Source organism: Thamnophis elegans, chromosome 16 (genome assembly GCF_009769535.1).
Source record: "Thamnophis elegans isolate rThaEle1 chromosome 16, rThaEle1.pri, whole genome shotgun sequence".
Taxonomy (NCBI): Eukaryota; Metazoa; Chordata; class Lepidosauria; order Squamata; family Colubridae; genus Thamnophis; species Thamnophis elegans.
The window spans coordinates 17,474,892-17,500,107 of record NC_045556.1 but is presented as its reverse complement, the minus strand read 5'-3'; the positions used below and the strand labels follow the sequence as shown (position 1 = coordinate 17,500,107).

The 25,216-nt window shown below is 45.5% G+C and overlaps 1 protein-coding gene across 1 annotated transcript in view; it reads right to left on the bottom strand.

Annotated features, from left to right (window-relative positions):
* LOC116519316 (repulsive guidance molecule A-like) overlaps positions 1 to 24,726 on the bottom strand; it is a 42,224-nt gene extending 17,498 nt beyond the window's left edge. Inside the window, exons 1-2 of the mRNA XM_032233154.1 lie at positions 24,709 to 24,726; positions 17,671 to 17,977 (exon numbers count right to left, since the gene is read on the bottom strand). Coding sequence (XP_032089045.1) covers positions 17,671 to 17,977; positions 24,709 to 24,726 — 325 coding nt within the window. The remainder of the gene's footprint in view (positions 1 to 17,670; positions 17,978 to 24,708) is intronic.
* Positions 24,727 to 25,216: the final 490 nt, after the last annotated feature.

Below are 25,216 nucleotides of genomic sequence, written 5' to 3'. Positions count from 1 at the left end.
GGAACTTTAAAAGACTTGGAGCTCTTTTTTTTTTAGGGGAGTGGAATTAAAATCTCTCTTCAAGGTGACTGTTTTGCTTACTGGATTTCTGCAGCATGACCTGAGAGAGCACGGGGGCTGGAAAACAAGGATTGCACATGCCCCCCACCCCACCCCAATCTGCATGCTATTCCCTTCGGGGCTAAACAAAACCTTCTTTCTCACACAGGTGTGCACAGGCTCCACCAAGCACTTGCATATCAATCAGAACGCCCAGGTGAGCCAGCCCTGTTCCAGGTATTCTCACAGGACTCTGCATGCTGCAACTGCTTTTATTTTATTTTATTTTTTTAAAAAATACTGGCACGGAAGGATTCCTGGTTGGAACTTAAGCATTTGTTTGGATCGTGCAATGCGCAACGTTTTCCTTGCTGGGCCTCCTCTTCACATATGCCAAGCCCAAAGGCATACAGGGAAGAGCCCCGGGCGCATCGCTCTAAATAACAACTTGAAAACACAATGGAGTGCCTGCCAAAACGTCTTGTTGCATCTCAGGGGCTGGTGTCAATTCCGAGAAAAGGGTGTGGCAATCAGCAGCCGAAAGCAGGCCAGTTCAATCCGTGAGTTTCATAAAGAGTGGAACATTGGCTTTGAGAAACGGAGAGATGGGTATATATGATTTATGGGCGGGAGAATCCATTTTGGATTCCTCCAGATACTTCCAGGGAGCTGAGAATACAGAGATCCCATCTCTCCAGGGCTGTACCCCCTCCCCCCCACATTCTGTTAAAGCCCTTTCCTTCCACCCAGTGGTGGGATTCGAATAATTTAACAACCGGTTCTCCGCACTAATTGATTTCTTCCAACAACCAGTTCACCAAACTGTTCAGAAAGTTAACAACCGGTTCTCCCGGAGTGGTACGAACCGGCTGAATCCCACCACTGCTCCCACCTCCGTGGAAACTCACTGTCTGGATTTGTAGAACATGGAAAAAGACTAGGTGAAAATGGGGTTCGTTCATGGCACCAATTATAGAGGAGATGAGAGAAGGCCGGATCTCCTGGTATGGACATGTCCTGAGAGCAGCACCTTCCACCATGGCCAAGACTGCTTACCAACTAGAAGTCAATGGCCATTCTGGGTGCCCAGAACACAGATGGCAAGACACCATCAACAAAGATAGGCAAGGTGCAAGCCTGCACCCTGGAGATGCACCCTGCATTTGTGGGAATATGCTGAGGAGGAGGAGGAGGAGGAGGAGGAGGAGGAGGAGGAGGAAGAGGAGGAGGAGGAGGAGGAGGAAGAAGCGGAGGAAGAAGAAGAAGAAGAAGAAGAAGAAGAAGAAGAAGAAGAAGAAGAAGAAGAAGAGTAGTAGTAGTAGTAGTAGTAGTAGTAGTAGTTTGTTACTGATAAGCCAGTTGGAACCCAACCATTACATGTAGATGGTGCCTGAAACCATATTGTAGATATTTTATTTTTATTTATTTATTTATTTATTTTATTAAATATATTTATATGCCGCCCAATCCCGAAGGACTCCGGTTATCAAACAGATATCTGTTTGAACCCTGTGCAATATATAAAACCACTATTTGTTAACCCACATCTCAGAATTGTTATGTGTGAATGCAGTAAGTGGGATGTTTATAATAGTTGAAATATGGCGAGATCCATCTGCTTAGCTGAAAGCAATAAAGACCAACGCTTAACTGGAAGCAGTAAAATAGGCTGGAAAAGGCTAGTCGATTTCTTACCCAACACCTTTACTAGGGTGGGATTAGAACTCACCATGTCCTGGTGATTGGCCCAAAGTCACCCAGCTGGCTTTCATATTTAAGGTAGCACTAGAACTCACCCCCTTCTGGTGATTGGCCCAAAATCATCCAGTTGATTTTCATAGCTAAGGCAGAACTGGAACTCATGGTCCCAGGATTTCTAGCCTGGTGCCTTAATCTCCAGATCAAAGTGACCTTCAATGATCAATTTAATGCTCATGAGGACCCAGAAGCAAGGCAAGAGGCTGACTATTTATCTACTGTTTACCTATATGTCATACAGATCATATATTGTCCAAGAGGCCAGCAATGTCTCCTCTCACACAACAGGTTTAATGTATAGGAGCCCATTATTTTTAAGTCAGCTGAACATAACACAACAGAAAAACAGGCAAGCTAGATGACAGTCAAGCCTATCACAAACATCTCCAGAAAGGTCCCATATGAGAAACAGAGGTCTTTCCAGGGCCACCACAAGTGCCTGAAGCTTCCTTTTCCATGTTTTTGTTCAAGTCCATTTTAAAACCATTAACCATCTCAGTGTAAAGAGGGCTCTTCTTTTTCTTCATCGGCTGAGCCAACTACCTCCGCTGCATGACTCCAATTCCTGAAAACATCCTTCACACAATGACTAACCTACTTGCTTGTCTCCCAGAGCAAGCACAGTCTGGTTCCTGCATCCGCTTATTTTGGGGCATTTGCACAATTTATTAAACCACAAAGTTAAGTTGCCAATCCTTTAAGAAAAAGTTAATCCAGGTAAAAAACAAACAAACCTTACACTTTGCACCTTCTTCAAAAGCAACCATTAGGCTCTTTAATAAGCAAATTAAGCCTTGGCCACAGAAGTCTTACAAAAGTGACTGAGTTTCATCTTCTAAATTAATGTTGTATTGTATTTATCTAAAATAACATTGTACTGCTAACTAGGGCATACAAGACCAATTCTTGTATACAGCTTGTCTGCCTGGAATCCACACTATTTATCAGACATTAATACAATTGAGCGAGTCCAGAGGTATTTCACGAGATGAGTCCTCCACTCCTCTGCTCGCAATAGAATCCCTTACGCCACCAGGCTTGAAATTTTGGGCTTGGACAATCTGGAACTCTGCCGCCTACGGTCTGAACTGCATAGTACACAAAATTAGCTGCTACAACGTCCCACCTCTCAACAACTACTTCAGCTTCAACCTCAATAATACACAGGCAAATAATAGATACAAACTCAAGGGAAACCGCTCCAAACTCACTTGCAGAAAATACGACTTCAGCAACAGAGTGGTCAACGCCTGGAATGCTCTACCTGACTCCATTGTTACATCCACAGTTTCAACCTTCAACTGTCTACCGTGGACCTCACCCCTTTCCTAAGAGATCCTTAAAGGGCACCAACGCACCAGCATGCCTACCGTCCCTGTCCTACTGTCCCCATTTATTTGTACTCATTTCCTTTGTTCATGTCCATGTTCATATTTATACCTGCTATCTTGTACATGTTTGACAAACGAAATAAAATAAAATAAATAAAAAATAGAAGGAGAGATTGGACAACTATTTGTCTGAAATGGTATAGGGTTTCCTGCCTTAGCAGGGAGTTGGACCAGAAGACGTCCAAGGTGTTTTGGAGAAGTCACGACTTCTGAAGGTAAGTTGTTCCACTGGTTCATTGTCCTCACTTAGTTCTAGGTTGCTTCTCTCCTTCATTAGTTTCCACCCATTGTTTCTTCTCTTACCCTCAAGTTGGGGACAAAGAAAGCGTAGTGGTCACTAGCCCCCAGTGCACCTCGACAGTGGTTAGAGATCCACCGTTTTTGAAAACCGAATAGCCAGAACCTTGGGGAAGAATCACAAGCCTTATTTTAGATCTGTCCTGCAATTTTAAAATCACTTCTGCAAGTGATCAGGTGAGGTCCAACTTCCCGCAAGACCATATGTCTGTTCTATGGAGTCTTCCTCGTGAGGAAGAAATGTTTAGTTTAGTTTAATGAAATTTGTATGCCGCCCACTCCCATTGGGACTCTGGGCGGCTCACAGGCAAGATAAAAGCATTTTTAAAAAATTTAAAATAAGAAATACAATATTAAAATTAACACAACATCCATTCTGTCCAAGAGGGGCTGGATATTAATCAACAGCCCCAGGCCTGTTGGAACAGCCAGGTCTTGGTGGCTTTATGGAAGGCCGGGAGAGTGGTGAGGGTCTGGATCTCTACGGGTAGTTCGTTCCATAGGGCCGGCGCATCTACAGAGAAGGCCCTCCCCCGAGGGGCCGCCAGCCGGCATTGTTCGGTCGACAGTACCCGAAGGAGGCCCAACCTGTGCGATCTTAAATGATGTTGGGGTGGAAAGATGAGCATATATGACATAGACTCTATGTCATTTCCAGTCTCTTCTTAAAAGGGAGCATCCACAACTTCCGGAGGCAAGCCGTTCCACTGATTCATTGTTCTCACTGTCAGGAAATTTCTCCTTAGTTCTAAATTGCTTCTCTCCTTGATTAATTTCCACCCATTGCTTCTTGTCCTACTCTCAGGTGCTTTGGAGAATAACTTGATTCCCTCTTCTCCCCCCTTGAGATATCAGAACACTGCTATCATGTCACCCCTTGTCCTTTTCCCTAGACTAAATGGCTTTCCCATTCACTGCCAGCCCAATAAATCTGGATCTCGTTCTGAATTTTCCAGTTTCCTTAAAACTGGTTTGGAACCTACCTACTGCTGCTATAACACACACACACACACACACACACACACACACACACACACACACACACCACCCTTGTAAGTACCCGGGATGATTACGGCAGGTGATTAAAAGAGAAACAAAACAGGAGAGCTGTGTTGTGGGATTGCCCTCGTAATTACCAAATTTGACAATTGCAGGTTGCAGAGCTTTCGAAAACGTTTTACAAGCAATTTCCAACCCTCCTAAAAAAGAAAAGGGACCAGCTGCCTTTATTATAGAGATGGGCACGATAGGCTCCCTTTTGCAGGGCAACTAACTAACCCCAATAGAGAGGTCAATTTCCCTTCCCAGCCTTAATTTTGCAACCCTTCCAATTACTCTGGTTTCTAATGCTTCCCCTCCCAAAAGCCTTCCCACACGCATTAGATCTGCCGGGCAGATTCTCTTCCAGGTGTCAAAAGCCACTTGGGTCTTTCTAGCCAGTAATTCCAGTCTGGATCACTCCAGTCCGCCCGGTAACTCACTTGCTTTCCTCAAACTTCCCAGCTTAAGCATCCTGAATCCGCAACTCTCCCAAAACTTTGGCTCTGCTTGCACGTCAGCTATGGAAGATGGAGCAAGCCTGATATTTATCTCCAATCCGAAGGGAATTAATTGTTTTGCTTTCTTTGGAGAAAAAAACCTGTGCTTCAAAAGCAGGATGGCAGAAGGTTAGGGGTGTTGACCAGTGGTGAATTTCATTTTTTTTTAACTACCGGTTCTGTGGGTGTGGCTTGGTGGGCAGGGGAAGGATATTGCAAAATATACATTCCCTCCCCACTCTGGGGCCAGCCAGAGGTGGCATTTGCCGGTTCTCCGAACTACTCAAAATTTCCGCTACTGGTTCTCCAAAACCTGTCGGAAGCTGCTGGATTTCACTCCTGGTGTTGACCCACAGAGAAAAGGGATGTGGCTCTGAGGATATACTCATTCTGCCTTCTTGACTACAGGTAGCGTCTTGACTTATGAACACAATTGGGACAGGAACATCGTCCGTCGCTAAGCGAAGAAGAGGCGATTAACTGAATTGTGGCCAATCTATTTATTATTTTGGTTTTGCATACTGCCTACTGCTTTTGAGGGAGGCCATTCATACACCTGATAAATAGGTAAAATTCAGTAACAAAGATTAGCCTATACTTAATTCAAGTATACTATACACTCAATCGTATTATTCTATTGTTCGGCATTAAAAAATGAACTCTCTGCATTCTCACAACACACTGGGCACAAATTGGCCTGCCTGTTTTCAGCTTAGTGGGTACCTAAATTCCCTTTTGCATGGTTACTTTACGGCTCAGTGTGTTGCATGAACACAATAATAAATTCCTTAAGCCTGCCTATCTTTGTTGAAGAGACACTCGGCGAAGGAACAACTACTGTTCCTGCAGGAGTCAAGAGGCCATTATAAGTAACAGACAATCCTCCGCGAAGTTCTCCATCCTCTTTTGAAACCAGGCAGATTGGCAGAATAGCAACAGCACTTAGACTTATATACTGCTTTACAGCCCTTTCTAAACGGTTTACAGAGTCAGCTTTTTGCCCCCAACAATCTGGGTCCTTGTTTTACTCACCTCAGAAGGATGGAAGGCTGAGTCAATCTTGTGCCGGGTGAGATTCGAACTACCAAATTGCAGGCAGCCGGCAGTCAGCAGAAGTAGCCTGCAGTACTGCACTCTAACCACTGTGCCACCGTGGCTCGTATACAGATAGTCCTCACCTTACGACCATAATTCAGCCCAACATTTCCATTACTAATCAAGAGAGTGGCTAAGTACCTTCCAACAGTTCCCTCCCCACTCTGGATTTCTCCTGAAATCCTGTGACCTTGCCATTTTGGATGCTTGGCAGATTAGCTAGATTAGCTAGTTTAGTTGAACAAGCATGTTACCAACAATGATTCGCTTAGCAACTGGGGCAAACAAGGTTGTAAAATGGGGCAAAACTCACTTAACCACCGTCTGGCTTAGCAGACAGTGGGCTCAACGGTAGTCATTAACTGGAGGGCTACCTGTATTTCAAGCTTCTTCCCCACAGTGTCAGGCCTGTGTTAATCTCGTTACCGGACACAACCTCCTGATGAAGGGTGGCAGCCTGTCAGGCCTGGAAGCCATCTTTTGCATTTGGGCCTTCAGGCCTGCAACATTCAATCCTGTGGGGAAATGGGAGGGGGGATTTTATGGAGTATGGGAAATATATATAGTCATAACAACATTCCTTTCTCAGAGAGTCAAGGACGCCTTGCCCTGCACCTTGAAGGGTGTGACTGGGAGGCATCTCCAGTTGGGATGGTGCCTGATTGGGCCATGGGATGGACATGAGGGTGCTGGGCAGGGACTTGGACTTTCGTTTGGGTGGGGAAAACCTGGAAGCTTTCAGATTCGGGTTTTCCCAGATGTGCCAATAGGACATCTCTAATAAAGTGGAACTTTGAGGAAACTTGAGCCTCAGAGTCTTCTTTCGTTGAGGGGTGTTACTTGGAACCCCGACACATGGTTTCTTTTAATTTTCTAGAGAGCAACATTTTGGGAACGTCCCCTTTAACATGACGCTCATTCCTTCCCCATTCCCAAGACCGGCGGGCCTACCGTCTTTTCATATCGTCAGGCTTAAGTTAACACTTCTATGCTACCAGCTGTTGACATCTCCCCTTCCACAGCATTTACTCAGGAGATAAGTAGAGTTAAAACAGCTCCCCCATCCTCAGCCTGCCAAGACTTAAAGCCACTTTAGAAAGTGTCCGGCTAAAAGCCTCTTATCTTCTTTTCTTCAGTGATGGTTTGATTCTTAAAGCTGTCTCAAAGGGGCTTTTTCAAAAAGCAATTGGACTGTTTTTTTTCCTTGCAGAAGAAGTCCTCAACTTGCAACAGTTCGTTCAGTGACCATTCAAAGTTGCAACGGCACTGAAGAAAGGGACATATGCTTACGGCCACTGCAGAATGCCCATAGTCCCATGATATTTACATTCGGATACTCGACCACTAACTCACATTTATGATGGCTGCAACATCATTCTGGGGTCATACGGTCCCCTTTTGCGACCTTCTGGCAAGCCAAGTCGATGGGGAAGCCCGATTCACTTAACAACCATGGGAATAATTTAACAGCTGCAGGGATTCACTTAACAAACGCAGGAAGAAAAGCCATACAATGGGGCATTTTAGCAAACGTCTCAATTAGAAATCTCAATTTCGGGCTCCCGTGTTATCGTAAGTTGAGGACTAGCTGAAGTTTCGCTTCTCACCCAAGAAGCTTCATTGGTTTCAGTAGGATGGTGGTGAGGATGATGTCATGCTAGAACCAATGAAGCTTCTTAGATAAGAAGTGAAAAAACTCCTCCTCTTCTTCTTCTTCTTCTCCTCCTCCTCCCTTCCTCCTTCTTTTCCTCCTCCTCTTCTTCTTCTTCTCCTCTTCTCCTCCTCCCTTCCTCTTCTTCTTCTTCGCCTCCTCCTCTTCCTCCTCTTCTTCCTCCTCCTCCTCCTTCTAAAAACAATCCAGTTGTCCTATGAAAAAGCACCTTTCAGATAACTCTGACTTCGATGTCTGAGGATCTCTACAGATTCTTAAAGCCGTATCTTTTGCCGAGGCCGATCAGATACAAAACTGTTATCAATTTCTCTGATAACCTTCTTTGTTGCCCTCCAGCAGACAAGGATTAAACTCACATCTTGGACATATTAGTACCTTATTCCTCAATTAGTTCACTGTCAGATACATTGGATAGTGATTCCTAGAACTGGTCACACTAGTTGAGATATCAGATATCCTGCCTCTACGTTTAGAGGGCCTCAAAATACAGATGGACGACTTGGGGGTTGCCGACAGAAAATCTCCAAGTAACTTATACATTATTTCTTTTGGAGAATTCCCTGGAGAACAATTTGTGGAAAAACCTGACAGACAGCAAGAAAGCTTTGAACTTCCTTGACATGAAATGAACTTCCATGACTTTCAAAGAGGCAATTTTTTGAAGTTATGTGCTAGTTGTTCCTGATTCTAGGGGGCAGTGCCCATCTCCATTTCAAAGCTGAACAGCCAGTGCTGTCTTGAAGACGTCTCCATGATCATGTGGCTAGCATGTCTAAATGCCGAAGGTGCATGGAACACTGTTAGCTTCCCACCAAAGGTGGTACTTATTTTTCTACTTGCATTTTTACATGCTTTCGAATTGCTAAGTTGGCAGAAGCTGGGACAAGTAACGGGAGCTCACTCCGTTATGCGACGCTAGGGATTCGAACCGCCAAACTGTGGACCTTTCTGAGCGACAAGCTCAGCGTTTTAACCACTGAGCCACTGTGTCCCTTCTCCACAGCTCCTTCATGGTGACCACATCCTTACCTCAGAACAAGCAATCCTAACCCTTCTAAGCCCAAAATTTACATGGCTAAATGAGACAGTTGTTAAGTAAGCTTTGCCCCATTTTACCCCCTTTCTTGCCACAGTTGTTAAGTGAATAACCGCAGTTGTTAAGTTAGTAACATGACTATTAAGGGAATCTGACTTCCCCACTGACTTTGCTTGTCAGAAGGTCGCAAAAGGGGCCTTTTGGGTGCCAGATCCAACACGGCAACAACCCCCCCCCCCCCCCATATAGTAAATGAGGTTTTCTGTACCCTTCCCAAGCAGCTCTGGAAAGAAATAAGGAGTTTTGCTCCATTGTAACCAATCAATCGATAATATTTTTTTACCAGTCAAGCCAAATTTAAAAGAAGGAAAGCAGAGTGAAGCAAATAAATACAAGAACAAGCTAACGTAAAAAAATCAGGTTAAGGGAGATGAAGTTGCTTAGCTCGCATACATGAAAGGGAGAAGAAAAAGCTTTTTCAAAAGGATGGTCTGGTCTAGCAGAAGTAGTTGTAGATTATTGATTGACTAGTCTTGCAACCTTATCAATAAAATAAAATAAAAAGTAAAGTAAAGTAAAGTAAAGTAAAAAGTAAAGTACAAAAAAGTAAAGTAAAAAAAGTAAATAAAAAAGTAAAGTAAAATAAAAAATAAAGTAAAAAAATAAAGTAAAATAAAAAATAATGTAAAGTAAAAAATAAAGTAAAATAAAATGGAATGTGGTAGAATGGAATAAAATACAGTACATAGTCTAATTTTGGAATAAGGAAGAAATAAAGTGATTAAAAATACATATAGATGCAAATGAACCGCTCTTACAAAGTCCCCCAGTTTGTGCCATATGTTACAGGATTCATAGGATCAGGGCCTTAGTAAGTTCTACACATAATATGTAGGTCTCAGCCTGGGAGGGAGGAAAGGTGACCATTTATGGTTGGGATCCGGGTGGGCTGGCCTTTCCCAAAAGGGATGATAAAGATTTAAGCCTAATGGGGGCATATAACTGAAAGTCAAACAAAATATGAGAAATATTTTCAACGGCTGGAGTACCACCTATGCAGGTTCTCTCGAAATACGGCAAATGGTAGAAGCACCTGTATTCGATCAGCGAGTCCAATAATACAAACTCTTTGAAACCATACCTGAAAACATGAGCCCATCAAAAGCAGCATCCTGCTCCTAGCCTCCAGATATTTTTTTGGGGGAGGGCACATTTCCTTTGACCTCTGTAGGCTAGAACTGCATAACCTGAAGCCCCCCCAGTTACTCAAAGGTTTGAGAGCTGTCTTTCCAAAGCCTGCATTTCCCCGAGACCCCCCCTCTGGTTTTTACCCAATGTGACTGAAGGGGGGGGAGAACACCTGATTAAAGTACTTGGGGAATAACTGCATTTACAGGATGTCTATGGAGATTCTCAATCATCCAGGTCACGATTGTTCCCAAGGTGCTTTTCTAAAACACAACTGGAATTTCTTGTTTTGTTTTGTTTTTTTCCTTGTGCTTCTCATCCAAGAAGCTTCTTCGGTTTTTCCATTTTCAGGAATTATTTGTCAACTGAAAATAATGTCAACTGGAAGTCATATCTTGATTTTTTTTTAAATTTTCTATCCTGGCCCAAACCCCTCTTGAACCTCTTGTAGATTACTCAAAGAAATGTGGCGGGGAGGGATCACTCTTGGGATCCAAATCAAGAATTTGCAACTTGCAAAATCAAGGAACAATGGTGCAATGCAATCTTTCAGCCTATTTATTGGTAAATCGCTACCATTATATTCCTACAAAGGAAACTCAAAGTGGTATTATTTTAAAAACAACAGCAGCAAAAAAAAAAAACAATGCTTACACCAGTGTTGTTAAGAGACAAGGTAAAGTAAAGGTAAAGGTTCCCCCAGTACGTATGTGCTAGTCGTTCCCTACTCTAGGGGGTGGTGCTCATCTCTGTTTCAAAGCCAAAGAGCCAGCACTGTCCGAAGACATCTCCGTGGTCATGTGGCCCATATGACTAAATGCCAAAAGTGCACGGAACACTGTTACCTTCCCACCAAAGGTGGTCCCTATTTTTCTACTTGCATTTTTTTATGTGCTTTCGAACTGCTAGGTTGCTAAAAGCTGGGACAAGTCACCGGAGCTCACTTCATTATGCGGTGCTAGGGATTCGAACTGCTGAACTGTCAACTTTTGTGTTCGACAAGCTCAGTTTCTTAGCCACTGAGCCACCACATCCCTGAAGAAATAAGGGGAGGGATCAATCACGAGTGATTGTGGGTGCACCTCGGTTCACCCGCATAACACCTATCCTCCGCGAGCTGCGCTGGCTACCTGTCGATCTCCGGATGCGCTTCAAGGTGCTATTAGTCACCCATAAAGCCCTACATGGCAGTGGATCTGGATACTTGAGAGACCGCCTTCTGCCAATTACATCCCTGCGACCAATAAGATCACATAGATTAGGCCTCCTCCGTATACCATCGGCCAGCCAGTGTCGGCTGGCAACTACAAGGAGGAGGGCCTTCTCAGTAGTAGCCCCGACCCTTTGGAACGAGCTCCCCGTAGAGATTCGCACCCTCGCCACCGTCCAGGCCTTCCGCACAGCCTTGAAGAACTGGCTCGCCCGTCAGGCCTGGGGACAAGGATAGTTCCCCTCCCGAATGATGAATGTATGTTGTTTATTATTTTATTATATGTCTTATCTTAATGTCTGTATTTCCCCTTCCCCGATTTTATGTGAGCCGCCCTGAGTCCCCTTAGGGAAAAGGGCGGCCTACAAATATTAATAAAATCTCAAAAAAAATCTCAAAAAAATTTAATACAGGACGACTTCAGCCCTGCATCTCCTTAGAGACTCACTGATTTATCAGAACATAAGTCTTTGTAAATTTCCATCTCTTTCCCCACATAGGGGAAAATATCAGCTGCCACAAGATGTGTTGAAGGCTGCAGGCTTCCCAGACCTTAAACAGAGATTAAATAACTTTATAAAAGCCATGAAGAGGTCTAGGAAGGCCTTGAAAGAAAATATTCACGGGTCTTAGTTACCTGAAGCGAATGAAGAGGGCCATTAACCCAGTGGTGAAATTCATTTTTTTTACTACCGGTTCTATGGGTGTGGCTAGGTTGGCGTGGCAGGGAAAGGATACTGCAAAATCCCTATTCCCACCCCACTCCAGGGGAAGGATACTGCAAAATCCCCATTCCCACCCCACTCCAGGGAAAGGATACTGCAAAATCCCCATTCCCACCCCACTCCAGGGGAAGGATACTGCAAAATCCCCATTCCCACCCCACTCCAGGGAAAGGATACTGCAAAATCCCCATTCCCACCCCACTCCAGGGAAAGGTTACTGCAAAATCCCCATTCCCACCCCACTCCAGGGAAAGGATACTGCAAAATCCCCATTCCCTCCCCACTCCAGGGAAAGGATACTGCAAAATCCCCATTCCCACCCCACTCCAGGGGAAGGATACTGCAAAATCCCCATTCCCACCCCACTCCAGGGAAAGGTTACTGCAAAATCCCCATTCCCACCCCACTCCAGGGAAAGGTTACTGCAAAATCCCCATTCCCACCCCACTCCAGGGAAAGGATACTGCAAAATCCCCATTCCCACCCCACTCCAGGGAAAGGATACTGCAAAATCCCCATTCTTACCCCACTCCGGGGAAAGGTTACTGCAAAATCCCCACCCCACCCCCCATTCTGGAGCCAGCCAGATATAGTATCTGCTGGTTCTCCAAACTACTCAAAATTTCCACCTGCTATATTTCACCCCTGCATTAACCCAAGGGAAAATACTCAACCAGCAGGGGTAGTTTGGCCCTAGCAAGAGAAACAAAGGCTCAAATGTATCTATTTCCAGAAATACCCTTTTAGTTCACCAAAAAAGACCCTTTTAGTTAACTGCTCTCCAAGGAGATTGCAACCAAGATGAATTGTGGAGAATGTGAACCCAACCAGCCAAGGTCTACAAAATATTATCCACAGTAGATCTAAGATTTCTTCCTTGATCCTCTCTCTTTCTCCCCCATTAAAAAAAACAAAAAACCTGTCAAGTCAAAAGAATACTTTGTTAAGTGCCCCACCTCCACCCTAACCTCTTTTATTATTCACTCCTTTTTGGACTGCTGAGGCTGAGAAGACAGAAATGGATGCCCAAACACACACACACACCTGGATCGAAAATCAAGTTGCTTCTTGCAGGGCGAATTGGAGCATGATGTATTTTCACCAGAAAAGAATTTTTGTACCAATAAAGGAGAATATTTGTAGCTCAGGGTGAGAATGAGAAGGGTCCTTGCTGTTCTCTCGACAGGGTTTCTTGCAGATGTTTCATCGCCCAAACTAGGTAACTTCATCAACTCATCATCACTAGCATTGATGATGTTACTAGTTTGGGTAATGAGACGTCTTCAAGCAACAACAATAACAACAACCAAACTCAGAGAGTACCAAGGACCCCCCCAAAGAATTTTGGATTTGCTTGGACTCCATAGTACCTTCCCATAGATGGAGCAGGGCAGTTTAAGGATCCCTAGACCATGGCTCTTTCCCAAAGGATGATTGGTTCTGTTACCCATTTCATGAGAATTATAGAGAAGTGTGAAAGTTAAGAAACAATGGTGGTGGTGATGGGGAATGATTATAGAGGTGTGGTGGCACAGTGGTTAGAGTGCAGGCTACTTGTGCTGATTGCCAGCTGCCTGCAATTTGGGCATTCCAAATCTCACCAGGCTCCAGGTTGACTCGGCCTTCCATCTTTTTGAGGTGGGTAAAAGGAGGACCCAGATTGTTGGGGCCAAAATGCTGACTCTGTAAACTATTAGAAAAGGCTGTAAAGCACTGTGGAGCAGCATATAAATCTAAGTCCTATTGCTATAGTTTGTGGCACAGTCAGCCAGATGTTCAAACAGGTGTTGGCGTTTTTATCCACCTATTGAGTCTTCCAAAGACTCGGGATAAGCCAGGAGGTGGTGGTGGTTGTTATTATTTCAGATTTACTCTTCAATTCGATTCATAGTCTGGCACTGGTAAAAATGTAAAATGTATAGTAGGGAAAACACTAACTGCAAAGAAACCGATTTGGAACTGCTGTATGATATACGATGGAACTTATTGTTCCTATGTTGTTTTTAAGTTATGTGTTTGTTTTTGTTGATGTGCTTATGTGTTTAAAATAAAAAAAATTAAAACAACAAAAAAAAATGTAACAGTTCAAGTCCTAACCAAGGGCCTAAGAGCTGTTAAGGGAGCTTCTGAATATACAGATCTTCCAAGTAAGATGGTTTTTTTGAAAAGTCAGAATAGGTCTAATACGTTCAAAATTTCCATGTATTTAAGCAGCCCTTTGGGTATTGCTCCAAGGGCTCCTATTACTATTGGTTACAACCATTGACTACTCTCTCCACAATTGCTCAACTTCAATTGGCAAATCACAGATATTTCATTGTTTTTTTTTTCTAGCTGTTTCTCTTCCATTCGTTCATCAACCTGGTGTCATTGCAATAGCAATGGACCAGACCTTTTTTTTTTCCTTTTCTTTTCCACAATAGTGATGTCAGGCGAGTTGTGGGCCAGTCTGTCTGTCTGTTTGGATCCGAAAGTCCCACAGGATTTTGACTTATTCATTCGCAAGAACTTTATCCACTTGGGGTTCCCAAGCGATGATTATTATGATTTTGTCTGCACACTTGAGCAAGACATACACACAGGTGTTAATAAACTGGATGGTCTTTGTTTCTAATTTTTAAAAAATGTCCCCCTGGCACTCCTCATTTCTCACTTCCTCAAAAGGGGAGGGGTTTTTTGTGCAAAAAAAGGAAACAGAAAAGGTTTTTTTTTTTGTTCTGCACAGCAGAATAATTAGACACAAGGACCGTTTTCCCCTCTGAATGCCATCACTTTGCTTAACAACTAATTCCCACAACACTGTCATATTACCTACTAAGACTGTATTACTATTCTTCTTCTCTTCCTTCCTGGTACCCTTCTCTTCCCACTTATGACTATAACCATGTTGCTTGTATCTTTCAATTTATATTGTTTTTATTTGTTTCCTAATACGATTTGATAGTTTATTAGTAACCTTGACTATCACTAAGTGTTGTATCTTTTTATTCTTGATGAATGCATTTTATTCTCTTATGTACACTGAGAGCATATGCAAAGACAAATTCCTTGTGTGTCCAATCACACGGCCAATAAAGAATTCTATTCTATTATGTTGTCAACTTGTTGTTCCCAGCTATGATTATTGTTATTTTGTCTGCACACTGCAGCTAAACATACACACAGGTGTTAATAAGCTGGATGGTTTTTTGTTTCTAATAAAAAAATGCTCCTCTGGCAAGTCATCTTTTCTCATCTTCGCAAAAGGGGAGGTTTTGCACACACACAAAAAGAAAAAAAAAGAAAAAGAAAAAAGTCTCTCGGCAGCATGTATCAACAGACAAATTACCCCTCGCGCATTACCCCTTTCTCCTGTGCGTCCCCCCTCTTCTCCATCGCCTGGAGTAAACGGTGGGGAGGAGGGAGGGGGAAACAAGCCCAGCGGCCACGAAATTGGAGAGTTTGGGAAGGGAACAACTCCGCCAGTGTGAAGTTACGCTCCCCTCCCCCAACGAAAACAAGCATGCAGGAATTTGCAAAGCAGGGTCTGCCAGAAACGCTGTGAAAAAGCAGTGGGGGGAATTCATTGGAAACAGATGGCGTTTTTCAGCGGGCGATGCTGAAAATTCACTCCTTTCCCCGACTTCGTAAAAACAAACCGAGGGGGGGGGGAGTTGGCGAAGAAGAGGAAGGAGGAGGAGAAGAAGGGGAAGGAGAAATAAGAAGAGAAGAAGGAAGAGAAGGAGAAGAAAGAAGAGCAGAAGAAGAAAGAGAAGAAGAAAGAGAAGAAAAAAGAAAGAGAAGGAGGAGCAGAAGAAGGAGGGAGACTAAAGAGAAGAAGAAAGGAGGGGAAGAAACAAGAAGAGAGAGACGAAGAAAGAGAAGGAGGAGAGAAGAAGGAGAAGGAGAAGAAAGAGGAGAGAGAAAGCGGGGGTTCTGGAAATCAAAGATCTATGCAACTAAGCGAAGGAAAACTCGCAAATAAACAAGAACGAGGGGGCGAATGCGAGGAAGGGGGAATCAAGAAGAGATCAAAACATTCCCAGCGCCTGTATTTCCCCCCCTCAACAGCTGTCCTCCTTCTTTGGGCTTTGAAATAGTATTACATAGATCAACATCTGGCAACGTAGTTTAAAAAGCACAGCAGCAAGCGCTTAGCAGGTTCCAGCCGGGAAATCCATCGGCCGTCTTCCACAAATGTCTTTCCACCCTCCCTCTGCCCCCCACCCTCAAAAAGCGGGTGTCCAAATGTTCATTCCTTTCCGTTTCATTCCCGTCTTCGCGCCCCCCCCACTTCCGCCCCCCCAAAAAAGTTGCGAAGAACAATAAAATCGCATCCAACGAAGGGACGGAGCAAGTTAATTCAGCTGTCAGTTGCACGGCGCCATCTTCCTCCTCCACGACCCCCCCCCCCTTGCCCACCCCCCGGCCAAAATAAAATAAAATCGTAACTTCTTTCCCGGATGCAAAAGCCCGAATAAATTTAAAATAAAGGCGACGGGCGAGGCGCGTGCACTGATTTCCAGAGCCTTTTCTGCTTCCTTTGCAAACTCTTATAAAAACAGCATCTGAAGGCGGCCAACCGGGGATCTGTTAGGGAAGGGCATTCTCTGGAAAGAAACGGGGGGGGGGGGGGAGAGGGCTGCAATTTCTGAAAAGGACCCGAGTGAGAAGGGCTGGTTGTAAAGTCCCTTCTCACTCGGGGTCCGTTGGGCCTTTCCGGGGGCGGGCGACATCAGGGACCTGAAGGAAGAGATCTGAAAGGATCTGAAAGGAGAAGTAGATTCTCCGAGGAAGACGAATCCTTCGGATAGATGATCCCCGCAAGGTCCAGATCCTGTAAGGATTCGGCCGTCCAAAACCAGCACTCCGAAATTACTACCCGGGATAAGAGAAAACTTCATACACTGCATTAAACGCATTAAATGGCAGTGGGAACCGTGCAAAAAGCGATTTTAGGGAAACCCCAGATAAAGCATCTCGGAATAAGTTTCCCGCAAGCCAAGGAGGGGGACTGCCTGCCTACAAAATCAGCCCGTTGCTTTGTTCCCCTCCCCCCAAAAATTTGTAAATGCAGGCGGGGGGGAAAGGAGACCCCCCCACACCCCCAATCAGTTGACTTCCTAGCCTATTCTTCCACTAACTATCCAGTGGGGTTCTTTCCAACGCTGCTCTTCAAAAATCGACCTTTATTTTTTGGCGTGTGCCTCTCTCTGTCTTGCAAGGGAGAGACAAAGGCCGAGCGAAGGAATACTTATACCGAAGGCACTTAAAAAAAATTACGAAAGAAAGAAAGACGGAAGGAAGGGAGGAAAGGAAGGGAGGAAAGAAAAAAGGAAGGAAAGAAAGGAAGGAAGGAAAGAAAGAAAAAAGGAAGGAAAGAAAGAAGGAAAGAAGGAAGAAGGAAGAAAAGAAGGAAGAAGGAAGAAGGAAAGAAGGAAAGAAGGAAGGAAGGAAGGAAGGAAGGAAGGAAGGAAGGAAGGAAGGAAGGAAGGAAAGCAATCGGCGCGGGATGGGGGAATCCAGCTGAGTTTAAAAACCACCCGACTCTACCCGATGCTTTATAGGAGAGCCCACGGCCCGAAGGACGAGGCCTTGGAGGCCAGCTACCCATCGGGAAACCCGGAGCAAGGTTCTTGTAAAAGACCCCCTTTTTCCCCAAGGAAACTTTTCAAGATTTAAAAACAAAACCAAAGCAGGCAAACAAAGGGGAGACGGGGAGAGGGAACCGGCGCTCCTTACCTGCGGGGAAGATGGAGAGCCACAAGAGGAAGAACTGGGTCAGTCCGAGGGCTTTCGCGCTTGCCCCTTTCCCCATAACCATCCATCCAGCTTCAGATCTAACCACTAGTCTCTCCCTATAAGAAGAGTGGTTTCCAAAGGAGAAGGAGAGGCGGGGCGGAGGAGGGAGAGGGAGAAGGGAGCAGTGGCGGGAGGAGGAGAGGAGGAGGAGGAGGATGAAGAAGAGGAGGTACGGAAGGAGAGAAGAAAACGTGATCAGCAGAAGAGCACACAGAGAAAACGGAGCAGCAGTCAAAATAGATAATGTCTATATATAAAGGGGAAAAGGCGAAGTCGAGTGCCCGGTGGCGCAGCGAACTTCGGCAGCCGCAGCAACTAGCCTTGCTGGAATGCCCTCCCCCGTTTCTCTTCCCTGCAAACAGCCCCTGCCGTCAATCACCGCTCCGGCCTGCCAATCAGCTTCCGTGCTCGCTCGGCGTGTCTAACCCACAAGGGGGAGGGTCCCGCCTGCCCGGGCAAAGGCGGAGATCGAGTGCCAGCCAATCGCGCCAAAGGCAGGAAGCGAGAGGCTTGTGCAGCTGGATGCCAGGCGCGCCAGCTTGGAAGGCGAGCGAAGGCGGCGGCGGCCGAGCCACTAGCCTGGCCGCTCGTCTGGCCTCTTAAAGTGGCCCTTTCCAGGGAAAGGGAATGCAAAGAAAAAAAGAGGGGAGTGGGAGAAGGACTGGGTGGCAGGGGTCCTGCCCCCCCCTTGGAAGGGGTTTCGGAGTGGTTTCTGTAACCCAACAGAACAGAATCAAAAGAGGAAGGGACCTTGTAGGTCATCTAGTCCAACCCCCTATCCAAGCAGGAGACCCTACACCGTTTCTGGCAGATGGCAGTTTAATCCCTTCTTGAGAGCTTCCAGTGATCGACAGATTAATAGAGTTGGAAGGGACCTTGTAGGTCATCTAGTCCAACCCCCTGCCCAACCAAAGTTACAATGGCTCTGAAAAAGTCATTTATGACCATTCCTCACACTTATGACCTTTGCAGCATCCCCACGGATGTGTGATTTACATACAAATGCTCGACCAACTGGTACATAATTATGACGGTTGCAGTGTCCTGGGGTCATGTGATCCCCTTTTGCGACCTTCTGATGAGCAAAGTCAATAGGTGGAGGAAGCCAGATTCACTTAACAACCGTATCAGTAAGTGAACACCTGCACTGAAGTTGGAGAGCCAGATTCACTGAACAACCCTGTACTAATTCAACAACTGCAGTGATTTGCTTAACAAACGCAACAAGAAAAGTCGTAAAATGGGTCAAAACAAATTTCTCACTTAGCAGCATCAATCCTGGGCTCAATGGTGGTCGTAGGTCGAGGACACCTGTATCTTGCTGTAGAAATTCAGATAAACCAGGGAGAAATTATCATGGGCCGACCTTTGTATTCCTGGCACTCCCCCCCCCCCGCCTTTCCCTTGTTGTTAGTTGCAAAGTTGTGTTCGACCCATTGTGACTCCCATGGACAACGTTCCTCCAGGCCTTCCCATCCTCTACCATCCTCCGGAGTCCATTTAAGCTCATGCCATCTGCTTCAGTGACTCCATCCAACCACCTCATTCTCTGCCATCCCCTTCTTCTTTTGCCCTCCGTCTTTCCCAGCATGAGGCTCTTCTCCAGGGAGTCCTTCCTTCTCATTAGGTGGCGAAAGTATTTAAGTTTTATCTTCAGGATCTGGCCTTTTAAAGAGCAGTCAGGGTTGATCTCCTCTAGGACTGACCGGTTGGATCGTCTTGCAGTCCAAGGGACTCGCAGGAGTCTCCTCCAGCACCAGAGTTCAAAGGCCTCCATTCTTTGGCACTCAGCCTTTCTTATGGTTCAACTTTTACAGTCATGCATTGCAACTGGGAAAACCGTAGCCTTGACTATCACACACTTTTGTTGGCAGGGTGATGTCTCTGCTTTTTAGTATGCTGTCTAGATTTGCCATAGCTTTCCTTCCCAGGAGCGAGCGTCTTTCCTTCCTTCCCTCCCTCCCTCCTGCCAAATCTGCAATAAGGCCTCAGGAGGGAACTGGTGTCCCCTTCATTGGTCAGGGAAAAAGCTGTCCGTTGAAAAATCTTTGCAGCTTTTGTCTTTCGCTTGAAGAAGTTTGGGGGAAAAGTTGCCCTCTTGCCATCTTGGGTTTTTCCTGTTTTCCTCTTTCATTTATGTTTGAGCGTTTTAGGGTTCTTCTTGCTTGTTAGGTTTTGTAGGCTGCTCGGAGTGAGTGAGTGGGTGAGACAAGAGAGAGAGACAGACAGAACTGAATTGAAGAAGCTTCTTGGATGGAGAGGGGGGGAAAAACCCAAAACAATTTAGTTGCCTTTTGGAAAAGCACCTTTTGGACAGCTGCGACCTGGATGATGGAGAATCTCCGTAGCCCTTTAAATAAATAAATGGTCTAGGCAATTCCTGCCCTGGCTATTCCCACAGGCCTCTCCCCCCCACACACACTTTCCCCCAAGCCCGTTCAGAGGAAAGTTTGGCAAGGCTGCCCCTGCTCCAGTTTCCAAGGGCTCCTGCCACAGGCAAAAGAAAACTTCATGTTTCCCTTTGCATCTCATTCTGGGAGAGATTCTCTTGAATCCTCCAGTGAGCGAGCGAGCGAGCCGTGTGTTGGGTTGGGGTTTTTGGTGGGGTGGGGGAATTGGTGGAGGAGAGCCGAGCCGGATTGACCTCCCCCAGCCAAGCAGTGGTCTGTGCCAGGAGGGCCCCCACATGTGCCGAAAAAGAAGCAACGGGCCTGCAGTCTCTATGGGGCCGAGCGAGACTTCACAGCCGAACAAAGGCTGCCTTGTGTGCACAACTCTTGTGCGCGCACAACTTGGCAGATGGTACCTTTCGCTCTCGCCTCCCGCAGGAGGCTCTCCGCCACAAGGCTGAGATGTAAACTTCACACTTGCAGGCTTCTTCCAAAGTGGTCCCAGGGATGGGGGGGCGGGGTGGATGGGTAGCGGGGCTGGGAACCGTCCACTGTCTATTTTGATCTCGGCAAGGAGGAGACTTTTGGTGGGTCAGAGATTGATTTCCAATCAAGGTGGGGGCCCCTTCTCTCCCTCCCTCTTGTCCCACCCACCCCCATTGCATAATGCATCCTCGATCTGCATCGCAGATCAAAGGGGTAGCCCCTAACACTCTCTTGTGTGAACACATCAAATCTGGGTTCACCCCAGTGCTGGAAAAGACCATTCAACCAGCTGTTTTCAGCTCCTCTTGGCTGCCTGGGAGTTCTCGGCTCTGCCCGGCCTTATCCGAGTCAAATCTTTGCCAAACCTCAAGGGACGAGTCCCTAGAAAAAGTCTTGATTCGGGGTCTCTGGGAGCCCTAAGGTAGCCCTCCAGTTATGACTCTCATTGAGCCCACTGTCTGCTAAGCCAGACAGTGGTTAAGTGAGTTTTGCCCCATTTTACAACCCCGTTTGCCCCAGTTGCTAAGCAAACACGCTTGTTCAACGAATCTAGCTAATCTGCCAAGCATCCAAAAGAGCCGAGGTGGCGCAGTGGTTAGGGTGCAGTACTGCAGGCCACTTCGGCTGACTGTTATCTGCAGTTCAGCGGTTCAAATCTCACCGGCTCAAGGTTGACTCAGCCTTTCATTCTTCTGAGGTGGGTGAAATGAGGACCCAGACTGTGGGGGTGATATGCTGACTCTGTAAACTGCTTAGATAGGGCTGAAAGCCCTATGAAGCGGTATATGTCTAACAGCTATTGCTATTGCTATGGCAAGGTCACAGGATTCCAGGATGGAAACTGTTGGAAGGTACTTAGCCACTCTCTTGATTAATAATGGAAATGTTGGGCTGAATTATGGTTGTAAGCTGAGGACTATCTGTATACGAGCCACGGTGGCACAGTGGTTAGAGTGCAGTACTGCAGGCTACTTCTGCTGACTGCCGGCTGCCTGCAATTTGGCAGATCGAATCTCACCCGGCACAAGATTGACTCAGCCTTTCACCCTTCTGAGGTTGGTAAAATGAGGAAGCAGATTGTTGGGGGCTATCGGCTGACTCTGTAAACCACTTAGAGAGGGCTGTGAAAGCACGGTGAAGCGGTATATAAGCCTAAGTGATATTGGTATTGCTAAAGTTCAACACCAAATTGATGCCAGATAAGGGACAACGGAAGTCAAGAGGAGTTGGACTTGGGTTGTTTGTGGCAACGTAAGAACTCTAAGCTGATGACACATTTAACTCCATCCCTTAGTTCTGCCAGGTCACCTCCTATCCATCTAACATAAAGTGGTTAGGAGCAGGAGCCAAGGAGAGAAGACATCTCTTTCAGGCTAAGCCATGGTGGTGCAGTGGTTGGAGTGCAATATTGCAGGCTACCTCTGCCCACAGTCTGGAGTTTGATTCTGACTGGCTCAAGGTTGACTCAGCCTTCCATCATTTGAGGTTGGTAAAATGAGGACCCAGATTGTTGGGGGCAAAATGCTGACTCTGTAAACCGCTTAGAGAGGACTGTAAAGCATTGTGAAGCGGTATATAAATCTAAGTGCTATTGCTATTGCTATAGGTAGGCTTCAACTTATGACCACAACTGAGGCCAAAAGCTAAGCGAGACAGTAGTTTGAGTCGTCTCCCCCCCATTGCAAAAGAAACTACAAATCCCATCACACCCAGCTTGCTTGTGCAGATGCTGATTTAAGGGTGGGTCAAGTGTAGTTTAACATCTGTACTGCTATTAACATCTGCCCGAATAACTGTTGCAAATGCAAGTTTCATTTTATTAATTATCTGGGCATTTTATGATCTTGACATAAACCTGAACTCCAACCCTGGTTAACAAAAGAGACTTCCTATGCTCTCTTAATATGCAATGCCTACATCATTAAACAACATCCCAACCCCCGGTCTATGGACTGGTCCCAAGTTGTGACATGCTAGAAACAAGCCAAGACCCATCTATGGGATGCAGCCACCACACAAAACCACATTCTCCTTTGTCCACGGAAAAATCTCTCCCCATGGAACTGGTCCCTGGTGCCCCAAAGATAGGGGGCCTCTGGTTAAGGCTGACCAACTGTGTTACCCAGCGTGCAAAGACAAGGAATGGATTCCTACAATTCCCTTTCTTCTCAGCTCTCCTTCTCCCCTTACTCCTAACCTAGCATGGTATAGGCTACAGTCTAGCATGCCACTCAAATTTAAAAGAGAGAGAGAGAGAGGGAGGGAGGGAGGGAGGGAGAGAGAGAGAGAGAGATATTGCACCATTGTCATCACAGTCCTGCAGACACTCCTGTCAATCAAGATGCTCTCTCCTTGCAAGGGAAGTTTAATTAGATGGAAAGATGATTGATCCAATTGTAATTTGGTATGCGGGGCATGAGATCCAAATTAAGGGGGCTTTCTCTGAAGGTTCACCTCACCGGATCGTTTTTGATGGGGAAAAATAGGAGAAGGAAGAAGTGGTGGATATAATTCAACACCCTGAATTAATTTTAAATATAATAAAGGTGGGAAATGATAGATAGATAGATAGATAGATAGATAGATAGATAGATAGATAGATAGATAGATAGACAGAGAGACAGACAGACACCAGTAGAAACAGATGATAAATAGATAGATAGACAGACAGACAGACAGACAGACAGACAGACAGACAGACAGATAGATAAAAAATAAATATGAATGATGCACTACAGATGGCCAAATATGAGATTTAAACCCAAATCCCTTAAAAAGGCCTTCTAGATACAGCAGAATGATGGGCCCCAAAATCCCAGCTAAGGCAGGCTTTGGGATCCCTTCTGGATAAGGCTGAACCTTAGATAAAATCTCAGCGAGAATGCTGTTTGAAATGGTGGGGTTTTTTAGTTTCAAGTCGCCCACAGGCCACTGTTTGTGGCGAATGTCTGCTTTATGCAACATTCTTATTCCTGATCTTATCTTGTTATTTAAGAAAAGCAAAATAGGTATTTTTTAAAAATCCCAAAGACAAAGCATGATGCAGAAATTTATTCCCCCCTCCTCCGGCCTCAAATAAACAAGCGAGGGTTGAACCACCGTGGGGGTCTTTCAATTGAAGTCCATAGTGAACCGAATTGACCACAGTAGATGGCGCTGTTCTCCCTGGAGCGCAGGGGGGGGGGCAGTGTTTGTCTCGATGGGGAGAATAGCATATTTAGAATAAATCTCTCCTTAAACCGCAGGACATCACAACGGTTTCCCAGCTTCCCATTAAAATCTCAATTTGGGGGAAAGGAATCCGTCTTGGCGGGCGGTGAGGTCAACTGGCCACAATCGAGAAGCCGAATCGAACCATGGAAAAGATTCCGCTTAGGCCTGAGCATCGCAAACGTTAAACTGACATGCACACCTATGCGCTCCTTAGCGAAGATTCTCCAGAACCTGTCAGAACCAGCTGAATACCACCTCTAGGCTGGGATGGTTGCTCTCCAATATCTGTCCCTATTTTATGTCCTTTTTTGCTATGGTTGTTAAGTGAATCATTAAATTGTTAAGCAATTTAACTGGCTTTCCCCATTAATTTTGTTGTTGGAATCCAGCTGGGAAGATCACAAATGGCAATCAGGTGACCATGGAGGTGGTATTCAGCCAGTTCTGACCAGTTCTGGAGAACCGCTAGCGGAATTTTTGAGTAGTTTGGAGAACCGGCAAATACCACCTCTGGCTGGCCCTGCCCCCATCTATTCTCTGCCTTCTGAGTCCCAGCTGATCACCTGGGTCTTCTTCTGTTGCCCTGCACAGGAGAACGGAGCTGGAAAGCCGGTTGGTGGGGTAGGAACGGAATTGCGATTTTGCAGTATCCTTCTGCCAAGCCCACCCAACCACGCCCACAGAACTGGTAGTAGAAAAATTTAAATTGCACTATTGGATCACTTGAACCCGTTATAAATACATGTCGGTTGCTAAGTGCCCTAATTTTGATCCTGTGGCCATAGGAATTCTGCTACAGGACCAGTTATAAATCACCCTTTTTTAAACCGTTGCTAAACAAATGGTTATAATGCAAGGATTATCCATGTCAGATACAAAGGAGGCTTACAAGAGCTATGATCACCATCCTGGTCTGTTTAGAGCATGCGTTATATAGCAATAGTCCTTATACCACTTCAGGTGCTTTTACAGCTCTTTCTAAGCAGTTTACAGAATCAGCATCTTTCCCCCAACAATCTCGGTCCTCCTTTTTTCGACTTAGGAAGAATGGAAAGCTCAGTCAACCTTCAGCAGATCAGGATCGAACTGCTGGCAGTCAGCTGTATTAGCCTGCAATACTGCATTCTAACCACCATGACACCATGGCTTTTTAAAATATACATTGGATACATGTTCTGGATTCCATATTTTGTTTTGCTCAGCTCTCTTTTTATTTCTTTTATAAAATGATTCTCTCTCCTTCCTAATCTTTCTTTTTTCCATAGCACATCCTGAGCTCCCTTCTTGGGCAGAGAGGTGGACTAGAACAGAGGTCACCAACCTTTCAGACTTCAGGGACCACTAAATTCATAATTTTAAATCCCGTGGACCATTAATATGATCTGCCTAATGACGGC